We start from the raw sequence: 16,823 nt of genomic DNA on the forward strand, positions 1-16,823 counted from the left end.
GCATACAACACAGTGACGTACTGGCAGGCCAACATCCCTAAAACAAACAGTGGAGCTCATCAGAGAGAGGTTTAAAAAAAAAAGGGGGATCACTCTGCTCTACTTTTCAAAGTATTTACATAATGGTGAAAAAACTTTTTGTGTTTCTTCTTGTAGCGGATGAAGTTTAATCAGATTTAAAGATGAATTTGAAGTAAAAATGAGCCTCTTAAAATACTGTCAACAATGGTTTAATCACATTCCTTATTTGAGCGAATGTGTGAGTATTACATTGGATGAACATGGATTTTTAAATAAGCGATGTCACACAGGCATCCTGATACAAATATCATGAAGAAAAATGAGCCGCAGATACATTTCCTCTAAAACAGAAAAGACACAAAAGTTGCTGGATTATTCTTTGAATGTGTGTGACGCTCTTAAAGGATGAAGCCTGTGTTATCCTTTATTTTTCTTGTACCATGAAAAGACCAAAATCAACAGGGTGTCCACCCATCTATCACCTTCTGACTGTATATGGCAGTCATCAGCCCAAAGCCCATTTTTCTTCTGTTGAAGACGAAGAGCTCTAAAGTCTTGAGCAAACATTACACAAACACTTTTGTTCGGGTCTATTTTCAGTTGCAATCCTGTCTTTGATACATATTTGGTGAACTATGGCAAGTATAATCATAGCAGTGGGATCAAGTCAAAATAAACTACAGTGTCTTGTATTGATTATAAAAGAGTCATTCAGTGCAACAGTGTGGTTCATTTACGTGTTTTTAGTGGTTTGGAGAGGAGGAATGGGCTGTATCGGCCTACACAGACACTAGACTACTTGTTAGTGGGATAAATCCAATGTTGGTTTTGGTCTTTTCATACAATTTCTTTTAACCTGTAAGAAATGAACGAATTTGGCACAAGGTCTTTTTTTGGCCTTGAGGAATGGGTCGACAATTAGGTTCAATCATGGGTCAGATTTTTTCAGCATTGTTCAAGGAATGGGGCAACATAGTTTTACAAGTGTAGGGAGATGTAGGTCTATTGTTGTATAGTATGCTTAATATATTGTGTTAGTTTGACTATTTGTCTACTATGGTTTGTTCGCTGTTTAAATGACTGTTACCATGGTTTCAGAACAAATCATGACCAGTACCATAAATTACAATATAGACATAGCCCAGCAATATATGTCAAGTTACAATAATCAAGGCATCCGTTTGAATGGACTTACCAGGCATCTTGTAGACCGGTGTTTCTCAAAGTGAGGTAATACAATAAGTAACACAATGACAGAATGTGTGACTGTTTTAGACATGAGTTTCACACACTTTCTGTAATAAAACATCTAAAAGGAAAACTCTTATCAGATGGCGGTCAGTTTGAGAACCACTGTTGTAGGTTACCATCAAAGCAAAGTAAACCAACTGCTATCCATCAAATGCACAATGTCTTTCTCAAAACCACACAACAGGAAGGTGAACAGTGAAAACAGGAGTTTGAAAGATGAATAGACAGAGGATGTGTTTGCCTAACATTCATTTGTCAATGCTTACTTTGTTAAGAAACAGTTGCACTTCTGTTGGACTGTCATCTCTGTTGGCGAGACACAGATAAGTTTTGTCTAAATAGTCAAATTAAAACTTTTAGAATGAATGGGATGACCTACTCATTTTATGTAAATTATTCATCACTATTAAACGTCATTTCAGTATCTCAGCCTTAGTTTGCACACCTCTCTTCACCCAGGCACACTGAATATTATGAGATGATGAGAGGTCATACTTATTGGGAATTACATAAGACTAAGAGTCATTGTTATGTACAGCAGATAGGCCTATATGAAAAATCCTGTTAAAGTTTTAATGCAAACTAACTTGCAGTGTAATATAAATACAGTTAAACAAAAACCATTAAAGGTCTATAATGAACAGAGAAAATAGGGTGTTTGTAAGAAACCAAAGCTTAGAAAATCCATTCTAATCAAAGCTGATTACTATACATAACTATAATTAAATTAACAGAGAAGGCTTTGTCCCTGTGTGCTTAGTTAAGAACTGGTAGCTACTTTATCACTGGCAGCTGAGGTAGGCAGATATGAACATGTCCCTGGAGAGCAATGTTTAGTTTTTTATGATCTTGAAGGATGAAGATGAATTTGGTATGTCGTTGCCCTTTGTACAGTGACTTGAGGAATTAATTGTTTGAAGAAATCCAGTTGAAAAATCCTGATTTGTTTTGGTTTGTCTGCAGCCGATACATGTTGAGTTGGTTTTTTAATGAAGAAACTTTTGTTTTGGTGAGATTTATAGGAGTTGCAGTCGACGTCATCTTTTCCATTTGGAGCCAAGACCTTCCAAATAAAGAGTGTGCAAATGTAAATGTTTTATCATGGTCTGGAAACATGCCCCAATACCTCGGACCAAACCTGTTGCTAGCTTACTTGGAAACACCGTGCAGTGCAAACAGATATCATCATCAAGTCACATTAAACTTACAGAAATATAGCGACAATCATCCAACTCGCGAGCCCTAGAGCTGGAGAGCTAACTGTCAATCACAACACCTACACAGCAGACATCAAAGCTACTATTCTTCATTATATCTTATTTTTGACATGGCGGCTGGGTCACAAACTTTTATTATATTACAACTAAACAGACACTATAATATATTTCTGGAAACATCTGAGGTAAGAAATAGGCAATGCACTTTAATCTGAGTTTCATGAGCTGTTGAGTAAATGATGATCACATTTGTTTTGGTCAGGGATGCTGGTGCTAGGCCTATTGCATTGAATTGAATTGGGGGGAAAATGCTATGCTATGACAGGCAACTGTCCAAAATAATACATGATCATAATTTTAACTAAACTTAACAAATTGCTATTCATATTATTGATACCAATATTGTGTGAATTGCGCATGCGCTACTCAGACCAGGACTGAATGTCGTATATCACATCTTTAACAGAGCATCATTTCAATGAGATGGAAATCATAATGACTTGTTGCACAAAAAAAATTCAAGCCGTGGTTGTTGCGGCTTTGGAGTGATGCATCTTTACAATACACGATCTCCGCTCGCTCGGCACTTATCAGCGTGGAAACCTCAAACCTCATTCGTCCATCTGTGAGTTTAGGGTCCTCCTCTTCCTCTAATGCTGCTCCAGAGCTCCTGCCCCGCTGAAAACTCTGTCTGTCGGTCATTGCACATGTCATATGTGCTATAGGAAGTGTGCTGTTGCTGCTGCTCTCAGACACAACTTCCAAGTATCTCAGTATTAACAGTCGGCTCTGTGAACAGTAACAGTATGCCTGTGCGGGTAGCCATGCAGGGTCCTGGTCCCTGGGGATTCAGGCTGGTTGGGGGAAAAGACTTCGAGCAGCCACTGACTATTTCCCGGGTAAGTTTTTTAACCGCCAGCTTCTGTAATTCGGGCTTATCCTAACAAAACTTTCACCTCTCATTGTTTCTTCTCCACTCCACTAAACTCCACTGAGGGCAGACTAGTAGAAACAGAGTTAGTTTCACTTCTTTCTAGTTACGGTATATTGCCTCTGTGAGTGTTTACTTTGAGCTCCACACAATAATCATTTGGTGCTTTGTGTTTAATCCTTTCATGTAGCTATAAACTGGTGCTTCAACCTCCATTTGATTAGAGAGATAACTTCTCCAGTCTTCTTTGTTGTTCATAATGAGTTTTCAGCCTTCAGCTTGAGAAGACAAAGGGTCTAAATATAGTTTCATTATGTCTACATTACGTCTGCAGGCTTGACTTATTGTACTGGCTCATTTCTTATCTCTCTGCATTCCTGACTCCAAAAGAAAAATACAAACTCCTGTGTACATCCAGAGGCAGCCAAACTCCTCCTGTTATCTAATACACACCAATACATTGATTTAATAGGGTTGTTTTTTTTATAGTGTAACACTCCTGTGACAGTAACAAACCGGATTATGACTTCTCACTGTGTCCTTTGCCTGAGTGAACACTGCTGTGTTCCTGTTGTTAATGTTGTCGGTTGGTCAGTCCCACTCCACCCATGGAAAAGTGATCAGGAATTCCTGGACTGTGCCAAAGTCTCTCTCCTCGCTCTGAGCTTTTATCTTCCAACAGCGTGTGTGTGCCCCAGAGGCAGATCTCAAGCTGGAGCTGCTGCCTGAACACACCTCTCTCTCTCTCTCTCTCCCTCTCTCTCTGTTACCTGTAAACAATGAGATTAGTGTAAAAGTTCTTGAAGGGCAAAGTTTAAACTAGTAGTATCGATAGACTCTGATGAAGTCACTCCAGTTTTATTTGTATAGCCCAGTATCACTAATAGAAATCCATAGATCATTGATTCGAATAAGGAAACCCTTCCTCCCTCTGCCCGAAAAAACTTTAAGCAGGGTAAAAAATGGATGAAATCTCAAGAAGAGCAACAGAGGAAAAGATGAAGAAGATGAGAAGCTTTATGTAGAAATGGAATGATGACTTTTAAAGTTACTTGAATGCTTGTGTGGTGTAATTACTTAAAGAAATCCCTCAGGACTAAATATTTGCCTACATATAACATCTGATGTTGATATTTAAAACTCACGCACACTGAAGAGTTGCTGATTTTGATTATTTGTGTGTCTCCCACATTGTAGGTCAGCCCCGGGAGTAAAGCCGCCCAGGCCAACCTGTGTATCGGAGACATGATCTTGGCTATCGACGGAGAACCGACAGAGTACATGACTCACTTGCAGGCGCAGAACAAGATCAAGGGCTGCATAGAGGAAATGGTGCTCTCCGTAGACAGGTAAGATGTAGCAACCAGTGCCAGTCTGAGTTGTATATCCGCAGGCCTGAAAAACACTGAGTAATACGAGACAGCTCAGCCGACATCCAGGTGTTCGGGGGAGTGCCATGAGGCTTATTCATGCTTCTTTCTTTTAAAAAAAAAAAAAAAAAGGCTGATTCAGCTTTTTGTTTTGCTCAACTCTTTATTTCAGCAGATAAGTGAGAATTGCATGTTTGCTAAGCTGTGTTGTAACCCTATGTCACACACTACATAATATCTACTAGCTGATTGTGTGTGAAGTAGCAAGGATGTTGAAATGGACCAAACAGGAAGGCTGGAGCAACTATGTTTGTTCAAGTTAAGAGAGAACGGGTTGAGTGTAGGGTGGAGTAATCTATGGAGGAACCCAAGCCAAAAAAACATACCTGCAAGGGATCCGTCGCATTTAAAGTCACAGTCCTTATATTATCACGTTCAAGAGCAGCTACACAGGAAAACACACCCAGAAACAGGAAGGAGAACACTTCAGGCAGGTTGTATTTAAAGCCAGTCTGTGATTATCATGTCTTTCACGAGTATTTATGAAGCCCTTTCTTCCTTTCTCTCTTTTCTTTTTCAGGACAGAAAATAAAATGTGGTCTCCGCTTTCAACAGAGGAAGGGAAGACGCATCCATACAAGATGAATCTTGCATCAGAGCCAAAGGTGCGTGTCTGCTCACTCCACATCAAAGCTGAATGTGGAGCTTTTAGATTAGTCTCTACAACATCAGTCTTTTTTTTTTACAGTAAAAAAAACCCCTGGAAATCCCATTTACAGGTAGCCGAACAGTTTCTGAAAGTCTGTATGTTCTTTCCCACCATGCCACAGGGGCTTGTGGGCTTTTCTTCTCCTTCAGCCAACGATGAAGTCATTGTTTACTTCCCAACAGGAGGTTTCCTAGGAGACGCTAGTTGTATCAGCCAAGCTCTGACGCAACCCTCAGTTCCTGCCCGCAGAGTGGAAAGTTGAGGCCAAAGTGTGAATTCATGTAGGAAACTGCTTCACAGGTCACAGATGTTGTGCGTTTCTCCCTCACAATGACTAACGTGTTGCAAATGCTTGTCTGCAGTTTATCACTTTGACGCCTCTTCACTCTTTTGTTTTTTTTCTTTTCTTTTTTTTGGATCAAATTAGGCTATTGTAACATTGTTCCACGTTCTTTTGTGTGAGCTCGCTTTGCTCTTAAAGAACCTCCGGGTAATTCTGCAATTTAAATGTCAGATGCTTGAAGCATGAGCTATATTTGGAGGCATTTCCGTGTTCCCACTGTGAAGCATGAGCTAGATTTGGTGGTATTTATGTGCCCACTTTGATGGCATGCCAGTGTCATGACGTGTTGTCTTTAAAGACAGTTAGCTATAATTAAGGCAGAAACCAGTCATACATTATCCTGTTAAATTATGCGTGACAGTATCTAACTAAAAGCAGCCGTTTGAAAAAGTGAACCAGGCTGTTTTTTGACGTTTTCAGTTGAACAGACTCTGCACAATTTAAAACACAAGAGGTATGGTAATTTTTTTTTTATGTGCAGATGCTTAAAAAAGTCAAGAGTTCATCCAAAGACGTCAAAAGTTGCGGCCATCGTTAAGTGCATGTTTTAATTCACACATGTCGGATTCCTGCACTGCTCCACCTTCTGCTTCCTCCACACTAAAATCTATAACCGCGCTATTTTCTGATGCGTTGGACAGGAGGTGAAACACATCGGCTCTGCCCACAACAGGAGCGCTCTGCCGTTCAGCGGTTTCGGCTCCAAAGTGGTGACCAGCCAGTACAACAACCCTTCCGGTCTCTACTCTACAGAGAACATCAAGAACTTCAACTCGGCCGTGGACGAAGTGAAAACCCTGGCTGCGCCCAACGAGCCTGCCAGCAAGTAAGAAAATGCAGACGTGACGTTACTTTATGTCCAGTTTAGAGTCCAGACTATAGGTCCCAAGAGGGTGAACATTAAGTCGAGACAGACAGACTCCCAAAGAGAATGCAGGGTTGTTTAAGACCATTACCAAAATAGGTCATAAACAGCATGTATGTTTCTGTAAATGTAAAAACAGTGAAGTGAAGAATGTAGATGCGTCTACTAGGCGGGCTGTGAGTGTGACTGCTAGTCCTGGGTGCTTCCCACTTAAATATCTCAAATTTGACAGTCATTTGGCTATGAGTTTCATACATATCAAATGTTAGGCATTACATAACCTCGCAAAGCTCGCCCAACCATTGTTTTGTGGTCACTGTGTCACTGTGGTCTGACCAGCCTTTGCTTAATGTGGGGGCATCATCACATTTCTGTAGACCAAAATGACTTAACCCTAAACCTTTAGCTGCCTCAGGGTTTGATTTAGTTGTTTGTTTTTCTTAATCATTTGAGCATTTTTGCCATTATAGATGGTAGATGATAGCGGAGGGAGGACAGGAAATGAGGGAGCGAGGCACTCATGGTGGGCCTCTAAGCCTGGGATGAATCTTGCAGATTCGATTAGGTTCAGGACACACTTTTCACTGCGTTTTGTTGCATCTATTATTTTTATTTCTTTGCTTTTTATCTGTCTGTCTGACCACTTTTGACAATAGCATAATTATTCACACCATTATAAAAAGTAAAATGAATTAACTTCCATTTATGTGGGTGTTTTATCCTAACATGTTGCAATATTCATACTGTGTGGTTCTCAGTCGGCTCACTTTTCCCCCTCAGCTTTAAAAAAAATCCTTTAAGTGTGTCCACATCCCATCAGCTTCAACATGTTCACTGCCCTCGAGGTTGTTTACATGCTTTAGCTTAATGTTCAACACGGCACACTTGTTACATTGTGTATTACTCACATTTTACACTCTATTTGGTTTAACCTTAACCATCCCCCTACTTATTTACTTCCTATTACCCAACGTGATAAACTTTCATCATTGCAGTAGCATTTTTTAACTCTGCTTATTCAATGCAACAAGAATCCATTATATTAATTGGAAACACTCTCCCAGTAACATCAATATGTTGATTCCCAGTGAAAAAAAAACGGAGCTCCCCACAAGGCTTTCCGATATTTCCTGTTGTTAAAAATCATTAGTAATGTGGAAATGAATGAAATTACTTCATGCAGCTTTTAAAGCCAGTAAAAGGCGAAGCTCTAACACATCAGAATATTAAGTCAAACAATATGTAGTCTGTGTTTCACATCTGTTGGGGATGCCAAACAGAAACATAATTCTTTGTTTTTAGCTAAGTCAGCATAAAAAGTGTCTGAGTTCAAGTTAAAGACAAGACGAGATGTTTGCTGTTTGCCTTTAATTAACGGTTTGACGTATTTGCTTTGTAGAGCTCCATCAGATCCAGCAGTGGCGGGCACGCGGCCGGCTGTAGCGGCAGACTCGGAGGTCTACAAGATGCTGCAGGAGAACCAGGAGTCTGATGAGCCTATCCGACAGTCGGCTTCATTCATGGTGCTTCAGGAGATTCTCGAGACAGGTACGCTTCCTCCAAAGCTTTTATTATTCACTTATTACCAGATTACTCCTTTCTTTTATAAAGTAATGGCGGTCAAAGACCACAGCTTGTTTGAAATGTCTATTCTTTCTCTATTCTGTTCTCAAAATCTGTTGTCCTTGTGTGTGTGTGTGATGTTTTGTAGGCGATGCTGATAAACCGTCGGGGTTCAGGAGCGTTAAAGCGCCGACAAATAAGATGGGATCATCAGTGGGAAATACAGAAAAGTTATCTGTCTGTGACAAATGTGGATCCGGGATTGTGTAAGTATTTTATGATCCTGCAGTACTGTTTTCATTTGCACTGAATGAGTGTGTGAGTCATTTTATGGCTTCATCCGAATCCAAAACCTTATCAGTGCAGATGTGTGTTCACTCCTGTTCTCTGGAAATGTAGTCATGTTTACTGTTTGTTTCAGTGTTGTTACACGTCTGTATTGTGAGGAAAGACAAAGGACCCTGGAGTTTTGGAGTTTGGAGTTAGAGTCTTTGAAGACTTTGTCACCACCTGGTGGTTAATTGTAGTTAAAACCAGTAAAAACAGTATCCATAGCTGTTATACTGGTGTTTTACTTAACTGCTTACATTTGCTTTAATTAGTTGATTTCCCCCATAAACATTTTCTCACAATTCTTTATTGACTTGAATGAATCCAAAACAGGACACTCTAATTCATGCCATTTATTTACCTGAGACAGACATTTTCAACAGACTGTGTAATTAAGACTTTTGATACTTAAGATCTGTTCAGGTGATAATTATGCACTCAGTCACTGTTTGATATTATTGTTAGGAAGATCAAAATGGAGAATAATGCATAAAATACCTTTTTTTGTCTTCTTTCAGTTTCCACAATGTCAATCTGGTGATTTATTTTGTTAAATTCTTAATTTAAAACCAATGAAAATCAAGCCACCATATTTCTACATCTTGAACTGTTTACAGAACGCGTACAAATACTTACAGTAGCAAATAAAAGTAAGTTAACTCCCAGCAAAGGTGACATTAGCAACGTGTGTTCAGATGTATGAGGAAACTGTGAAAGGAAATCTGAACTTTGTAGCAACAGTTTGGGAAATACTTGCTCTTTTTTAAGTAAGACATGTCGCTCTGTACAAAGCGAAGTCCGTAAAGAAATGGTTTTCAAATTTTGGTGGGAAGAACGTGACTGCAAGGCTATTAAAAGCAGCGCTGATGGAAAAAATGTTTTCATTTTGACCTGGCGAAGATGTGAGTAGGACAGAAATGTTCCTGATTTAAATTTAGTGGTGTGCAATAAATGTAAGGATGTTACTTTTATGTTATTTTGGAATGAGATGTCTAACAGTCACAGATGGGTGAAATCAGGACTCAGGTGTCCACATACTTTTGGCCAAGTAGTGCAGCTCTTGACAGTTGCAGTCCAGCTCTTGAATGTAAGTCTTAATTATGTTTAAAATGATGCTTATTTCTCCACTTCAGGGGGATGGTGGTGAAGCTGCGGGACAAGTTCCGTCACCCCGAGTGCTACACCTGCACAGACTGCAACATCAACCTAAAACAGAAGGGACATTTCTTTGTGGATGACCAGATTTACTGTGAGAAGCACGCACGCGAGCGGATGACTCCGCCCGAGGGCTACGACGTAGTCACCGTCTTCCCCAAGTAGAACGCCCCGCGGAGCTCCGCCTTGGACTGCACGACAGTATAGGACGCCCCGACATAATTCAAGACGTTACAACATTTAGCTCTTGCTACTCCTCAGACTATGAAATGGTCTTCTCTCTCGCAATACGCTTCAGTACAGTCACTGGCAGGCAGGACAGTAAAGAACTACATGTTTGAAAATGTTGATTTGCACATTAACTTTGGCATCTGCAAAAGGAAAATCGCTGAAATGACGGTATTCTTCTTTTTTTTTTCTCTCCCTACAAAAAAAATGATTTTCTATTTGAATGAAAGTAGCCACTATGTGTCAGTAATGTTTGTCTTTGTACATGTTCATTATGTTCATTTGAATCATGGAAATAATGGAAACTCAGACCACTTTTAACCACAAGACACTTGATATGTTTTCTACGGTTTTTATTAAATAAATAGACCAACTTTTATGCAGTAAAAAGGCTCAAAAACACATCTGAATATCATTGCCAAATAAATATTTTTAGCTTAAACCAATTACCTCGTCTTTCTAGACTGATTGTGCTTCAAGGTTTCTTAAAATTGTTCTGTAAACAATGCCAGTGCAACATGGTCATGAAATCATTTTCTGGTGCCAAGAAATTGCCTCAAATGATGGAAATTATGGTACACTCCAGAAAGTACTTCGTTTTGAGTACAGTCAGTTTTCTAACTGTTAATGCAGTTTAAGTGTTGTTAAATGATAAAATCACTCTGAATGTAGGAAATGCTGCACTGCTCTGTATGGGCTGAACATGCTGGATGTAGGTGATGCTGCAGGTGGAAAACACCTTTTTCCCAGGTTTTAAACACATGAAGAGCAGTATTATTTTACATGTTAAGAGTTCCACATAAAAATGACATCAGAAAAAGTCATCAGAAAGGCTATTGCCAAGTATTTCTGAGATCTTTTTCACCACAGAATGATTTGACATAGAAGGTAAGGGGGAAAACACTGGATTCATGTCTTGTGAGCGTCTTACAGTTCTTTCCAGGAGAAGATGTGTAAGAGTTTCTTGGATCAAAGTCAGCTGAGGTCCAACAACAAGACTCAGCAGGTGATGCTGAGTCCCACTCTGAGGATGTAACACTTGTTGGGCTGCTCAGGTTTGATGCCGGCAGCGGCAGGTAATCCGGCGTGTGTCCGAGTTGGTCAGCCATGCGCAGAGTCTCTGTAAGTGCCCAGATGTAGTTATGAGCAAAGCGCAGAGTTTCAATCTTGGTGAGCTTTGCGTCCTCAGGCAGCGCCGGCAGGATGCTTCTCAGAGCGTTCAGAGCGGAGTTCAGATTGTGCATCCGATGGCGCTCCCTGTCGTTCGCCTTCCTCCTGCGCCTGCCTCTCAGTCCAGGCTTCTCACATCTGGGTTTGTGCTTTGAGTTTTGCATCAACGCTGCTTCACCTCCGCTAAAAGTCTGCGCTTTTTCATGCAAGACTTCACTGTACACCTCTGAGCTGTCACCTGCTTCACTCACAGGACTTAGGATATTTGGGGAAAGCCTGCCGAGCGAGTGTGTGGATGAGCACAGGTCACTGGGGGTGCATTGCACTTTAGGAGACATCCTGTGAAAATTTAAAGTTGACATGATTTTAAAACTCTGATGCACAACCACACATAAGTCTCACCATTTTACAAGCGTTTACCATATAAACGCCTAATAACGTCTTAATGAGTCGTCCAATTAAATTGAGTCTAAAAATCTTCCTACTTTTAATTGTTAGGGTTGAAAATCATCTTGTCCTACTATTTCCACAACCCTCTAACATGATAATAAATCAGCCAGTGTGTTGAAATGATTTCACATATTTTCACCTGCAGGTTTTCACCACTTTCTAATAGTTAAGTGATGAAAAATAGGCAGAATGAGCAAGAAACTGCTCTAGTATCTAGAAAAGGGTATCTTAAATTACACAAAATAATGAATAATGTAACTTTAGAGTGATATATTTGCACTTACTTGTGACAGGTGACGTTCGAGGAGACAGTGTGTAACTCGTCCTTGTGATCCCCTCCTGTCGCTGGAGGCAGGAGACAGTGTACAAGTGCAGCTGACAGTGAGGGATGGATGCGCATCTCTGTCATTTTATATGGCCTTTATCTTATCTTTCTGCACGGTGGGCGCCTGAATCAACAGCGCCTGTTAAGTGGCCAATCAGCTTCCAGGCAGCGCGTCCTTCAGCCTCTGCCCCTCTCTCACTCTCTCTCTCTCTCATTAGTCCCACTGCTGCATTTCTTTGTGTATTCTTTGTAATATTCAGTCAAATACACGTGTGTGGTAAAGTGGCACAGAGGTTCACAATAAACACATTTTATAGCCTGATTTGGAGCAAACTTTTTTTTATTGAGTTAATATCAAATATCAGTTCCATGAAAATCTGTCTTGAGGTAATATTTAAAAATCAGGGTGCATGCAAGGCCAGTAAAGGTCTGAGCTGTTACATCTTTTTTTTTTAAATGTAAATGTTCATACTTACTGTGTACAAGGTGCTAAAAAACAACAACAAACAAACAAAAAGTTTGTGCAGCCATCATTCGACCTTACAATGACAATGTATAGGACGTCTTGCTATAAATAAAACTGTCATATTTCGGTGTTATTGCGTGAATAGCGCGGAAAAATACGAAAGATACTTTTTACGCAAAGAAGTTCTTCACCCAGCTTAAACGCTGTAAAAAAATAATACAGTACACATGAGTATAAATGGAAGAATCCAGATTGTTTTCAGATTGTTCAGCACTTTTTGGTAATTCTCATATCTGTATTTTAATTAATTGGAATGAGGCTGGTTGTCGTTGCGTTTTGTGCGCAAAAGCTGCGGAATTACAATAAACATTTTGGTACATTTAATGATTTTTCTTGCAGAATGGAAATACTTTTGAGCACGAGGTGTGAGTTTGCTTTTTCACGTGTTATCAGATCTGTATCTTTAAGGGTACTTGTAATGCCACATTTACGCACTCAAAATATTGGCACATGCTCTGCAGGATACACAGTGGTCATGGTAACTTGGTAAACGGTCTCCTATAATCAACTCCAAGTTCGCCACAATACCGAAAACTGAGGTGAAATCAACAGCATTTCCACGATTATTCTAAAATAAACTGTTTATTATTGAATATGCCATTGCGTATTTTTGATTGTGCGCATATCACATGACCTGATGAGGTTGGCATTAACGCTGCTGCAAATTGGTTCTCAATTGAGTATTGCTAAAGGTTATTTTGAAGAATACCTTATCTCTTTGTTAGCTCAGGAAATATCACGTATATCAAATAAAATTTAGTTTTTAATGCCACAAATGTTTGGACAAACCTTTGTTACTGCGTTAGAGCGCAACACTCCTGTAGTTGGACAAAGACAATTACGCATGGTGCTACCTAACAAAGAGGATTTAAGAAGGTAAAACCTGTTCTGTGAACTGATAGTACAAAGGCTCTTGTTGTGTGTGACAACAATAAAAACTCGATTTCTTCTGTAATGTGAGCCTATAACTGTGCGCTATGACATCTCCAAAAACATGCCCAGTATCGCCACAACTCCGTGGCGCATTGCAGTTTCATTAGATACTTTTACTTTTACAAAGTTAAAGATTAGTTTGAAAAAATATCAGCAGCGTCCAGACACGTTTCAGCTCTGCTGGGGGGGAGAGGGGGAGTGTGGCACAGCTCGAACATGATTTACAATAGCCAACAAAGGATCACAAAAAGCACTCCTTAACTTTCTGTCTAAATATGTGTTTTGGGAACAATCTGATAACCATATGCTTTCAATAAACTGGACAAATATACTAGTGAGATAGGAGATGGTGCCTTGCTGCTATAAAAGGCACGAAAAGTCTAAAGTAAACTGAATATTACCACTTTACAAATAATCATTGAAGCCAAATCCATATTCGGATATCATGGACAGGTGTGGGTTTGAAGTTGTCAGTCTCTCTCCTTGATTTTTATCAGTGTGCTGTAGTGTCCTGCTTGTTATGCAAAGTATGGGCAAACATAAGCGCCCAGTTGCTGTGGAAATAGCAGATATCGGGAGCAGACTTGGTACGAAAAGTGATTTAACAATATTTAACAATAAACTGAGCAAGCTCCAGAGCAGGTGATACCTGCCCGATGCTCCTGATTAATACTTCCTCTACTACTTCACTTTACAGTCTCTTTTGCTTATTTATTAAACGAAATCTATTTATTATTATTTTAGCAAACAGAGGTACCAGGTGGGGCTTTATTTTCGTCTTCAGCTTTTTGTTTGAAGGACGTTTTGAGGAGGGCAATCAAAGTCCAACAACTCGCTGACCAGATTGTTGTCATCCCAAACTAGCAGCCAAGCCATTCAATGTGCCCCCCTCCTCTTGTTCTTTCTGCCAAAGAGCTGCCGGGAGGGAGAAAAAAAAGGAAAAGGAAACTTCTTCAAGAAAGGAAAAACATCTTAAAAACATTTAATTGCAACCCGGATGCCATATGTACACCTCTTGTGAAACCCCTCAACAATGTGACTGCCTTTTAGAAAGTATGGAGTGCGCCTTTGGAGACGTGTGCGCTTTTGGAGAGGTGCGCGCCTCGTGACCAGAATGACCCCGAACACACTTTACACAAGACTTAATTCACTTTTAATGTGCTTTGGAGTTTCCTTTCACAGGCAAAGCATTGTGCCTCTCACCTCAGCTTTTGAAGACAGTGTACACCAATTACAGTGGAATAGCTGTCCTTTGGAGGCAGTTTGTCTTTTTCTAAGGATTGGAGATTTTAGGCACAAATAGGGCTGTGGGCAAGTCGCCCCCTTTCACCCCCTAAACTACCGCAGACTGTTTTTTTGTTTCTTCTGATAGTGTGTTTACATCTCCAACTTTATGTTCATTAATGGCTCTTGGTGGATTTAAAAAAGGGTTTCCAAATGTGCATTTTCTGCAAGAATTCAGAAGAAATTCTTGCAGAAATTAATTAAGTCCACGTCTTTTTATGTATTACTTAGCCAATGAACATTGACATTATTATATCATATTGACTTTCCTATACAAGTTAATTTATTAGAAGGTCTTTCTTGCAGTGCTTTTGAAATCTAATCAGTCTGTTTGTTGCCCAATTTGTGTAGAAAAATATATGGTGTAAATTAAATATCTTTTATTTCATTTTTCAGTGTGCTGCATTGCTACTGAGTAAGCCCAACATAAACACACGATAATTTAACAGACTTTTTAAAAGTCCTTTTACTGTCAGTGGACATATATATTATCATTTTTATCGCAACTCTGCAAAATGGGTATCAATAGTTAAATACTTGCATTTCACTCTCACTATATATGGTGTTTTCTTTAAATGTAATTACATTTACAACCTTGAAAAAAAGAAAAGTAGGCTATTTAACAAATAAAGCATTAAATCGTGGTCATTTCATCAAATGTGCAAGTGGGGTTCTGCAGTGATTATGATCTAAATATGATTCACTAAATAGCCTATTTATGCCCATTTTACCACTAAAATCGGTAACAAACCTGTCTTTGTGTAGGCCTGTAATAACCTGCAGTTATTAGCCACTTCCAGCCGTAGCAACCATGTGTGCACTACAAACCCCGCCTGAGCTGTTGATTCACAATTTCTGGTCCATCCATATTAAGCCACAAATAATTATATGAGTAAAGCTGTTATAGTTCCTGCCGCTCCTTGTACTGCCGTAGGCTACTCTCTCTTTGTCAGTCCAGCTTCTATATCAGTATAAAAGTCAAAAACATCCCCGTGAAAATAAACAGAATATATGTCAACTAGAAATGAGATTTAAACTTGTACTGTCTGCCTTTATCACATAGTAGCAGTGTGCCTTTTTAGTGCATATTGTAGATAGTTGTTGACGGTCTGCTGACTGCAGTGCCTTCACTCAGCTGCTGTGTGGCGCTGTTTTCATTCTGAAAAATACAACAACATTTCTCGGAGTTACAAAAGCAACCCTAATGATGCATTCAGGAAATATCGAAAATATGGAAACTATATGTAGAGTAAAGGTGAATGACTCCTCAAAAGTTGTAAATATGTGTACTACTAAATATATAACTTGCTAAGACCTTTTGGGAGTTAATACGGGATAAATTACCAACTGCATTAACAGGACATTATGCAAGGCACGAGTCAATAGCGTAAATTAAAACACTTAATTAACCAGTGTGATTAGAAAAAAAGAAAGACAAAAAAGAACTGTTTTGCTTTACATGACAGTAAATCTGTTATTTTATATCCTTTATTTATAGAATAGATTATAGTTCATATTCTGTATTTATAGTTGTTTTGTTTTTTTGACAAAACTGACTGACTGTAAAATTAGCATATATTTTAGAAATCTAAATTTTATATTACATGATATAATAAAATATTTTTGGCAGTTTAGTCTCCCAAATTTTTATACAGAAAATGTGTTTCATGAATAAACAACAGTTACACACCCATGTTGATTTTCTGCTGTCACAGAGCATTTCAGTCTGACTTGATTCAAGAAAATAACTGATATTTTTATTAATGAAAGTGCAGATATGACACTGAACTTTCAAGTTTCAAGTTTATTTTATTTATATAGCACTTTAGAAAGCAAACAGCACCAAAGTGCTTCACAAAGGCAGGCATATGTATGCACATACAAGCATAAAAAGGATTTAAAAAAAACACTAACAAAATTTAGTCACACATTTACAACCCAAAGAAATTAGATAATAAATACAACACATTACACACAATTTAAAGCCAGAGAATAAAAGTTAGTATTCAGATGCATTTTAAAAGTTTCAACAGACTCAGCCTGTCTCATGGCCTCTGGCAGGCTGTTCCAGAGCAGAGAGGCTTACAGAAAAAGCTCTGTGCCCAGCCATTTTTTTTTCTCATTGAAGGGGGCACTGCCAACATGCTGAGGT

The 16,823-nt window shown here is 39.2% G+C and overlaps 1 protein-coding gene across 1 annotated transcript; it reads left to right on the forward strand.

Annotated features, from left to right (window-relative positions):
* Positions 1–3,197: 3,197 nt before the first annotated feature.
* On the forward strand, positions 3,198–10,424 carry pdlim1 (PDZ and LIM domain 1 (elfin)). The gene is made up of 7 exons (XM_062429971.1): positions 3,198–3,388; positions 4,618–4,769; positions 5,371–5,455; positions 6,484–6,668; positions 8,107–8,255; positions 8,419–8,536; positions 9,734–10,424. The coding sequence occupies exons 1-7, from the start codon at positions 3,296–3,298 to the stop codon at positions 9,918–9,920; spliced, it is 969 nt and encodes a 322-aa protein (XP_062285955.1). The 5' UTR covers positions 3,198–3,295; the 3' UTR covers positions 9,921–10,424.
* Positions 10,425–16,823: the final 6,399 nt, after the last annotated feature.

Source organism: Scomber scombrus, chromosome 12 (genome assembly GCF_963691925.1).
Source record: "Scomber scombrus chromosome 12, fScoSco1.1, whole genome shotgun sequence".
NCBI lineage: Eukaryota > Metazoa > Chordata > Actinopteri > Scombriformes > Scombridae > Scomber > Scomber scombrus.

Bases quoted from the DNA above. Each gene is read 5' to 3' on its own strand.
- pdlim1 (XM_062429971.1), top strand. From the start codon at position 3,296: ATGCCTGTGCGGGTAGCCATGCAGGGTCCTGGTCCCTGGGGATTCAGG. The intron at 8,256-8,418 runs GTACGCTTCCTC...GATGTTTTGTAG, and splicing joins TCAGGAGATTCTCGAGACAG to GCGATGCTGATAAACCGTCG. The intron at 8,537-9,733 runs GTAAGTATTTTA...TCTCCACTTCAG, and splicing joins AAATGTGGATCCGGGATTGT to GGGGATGGTGGTGAAGCTGC.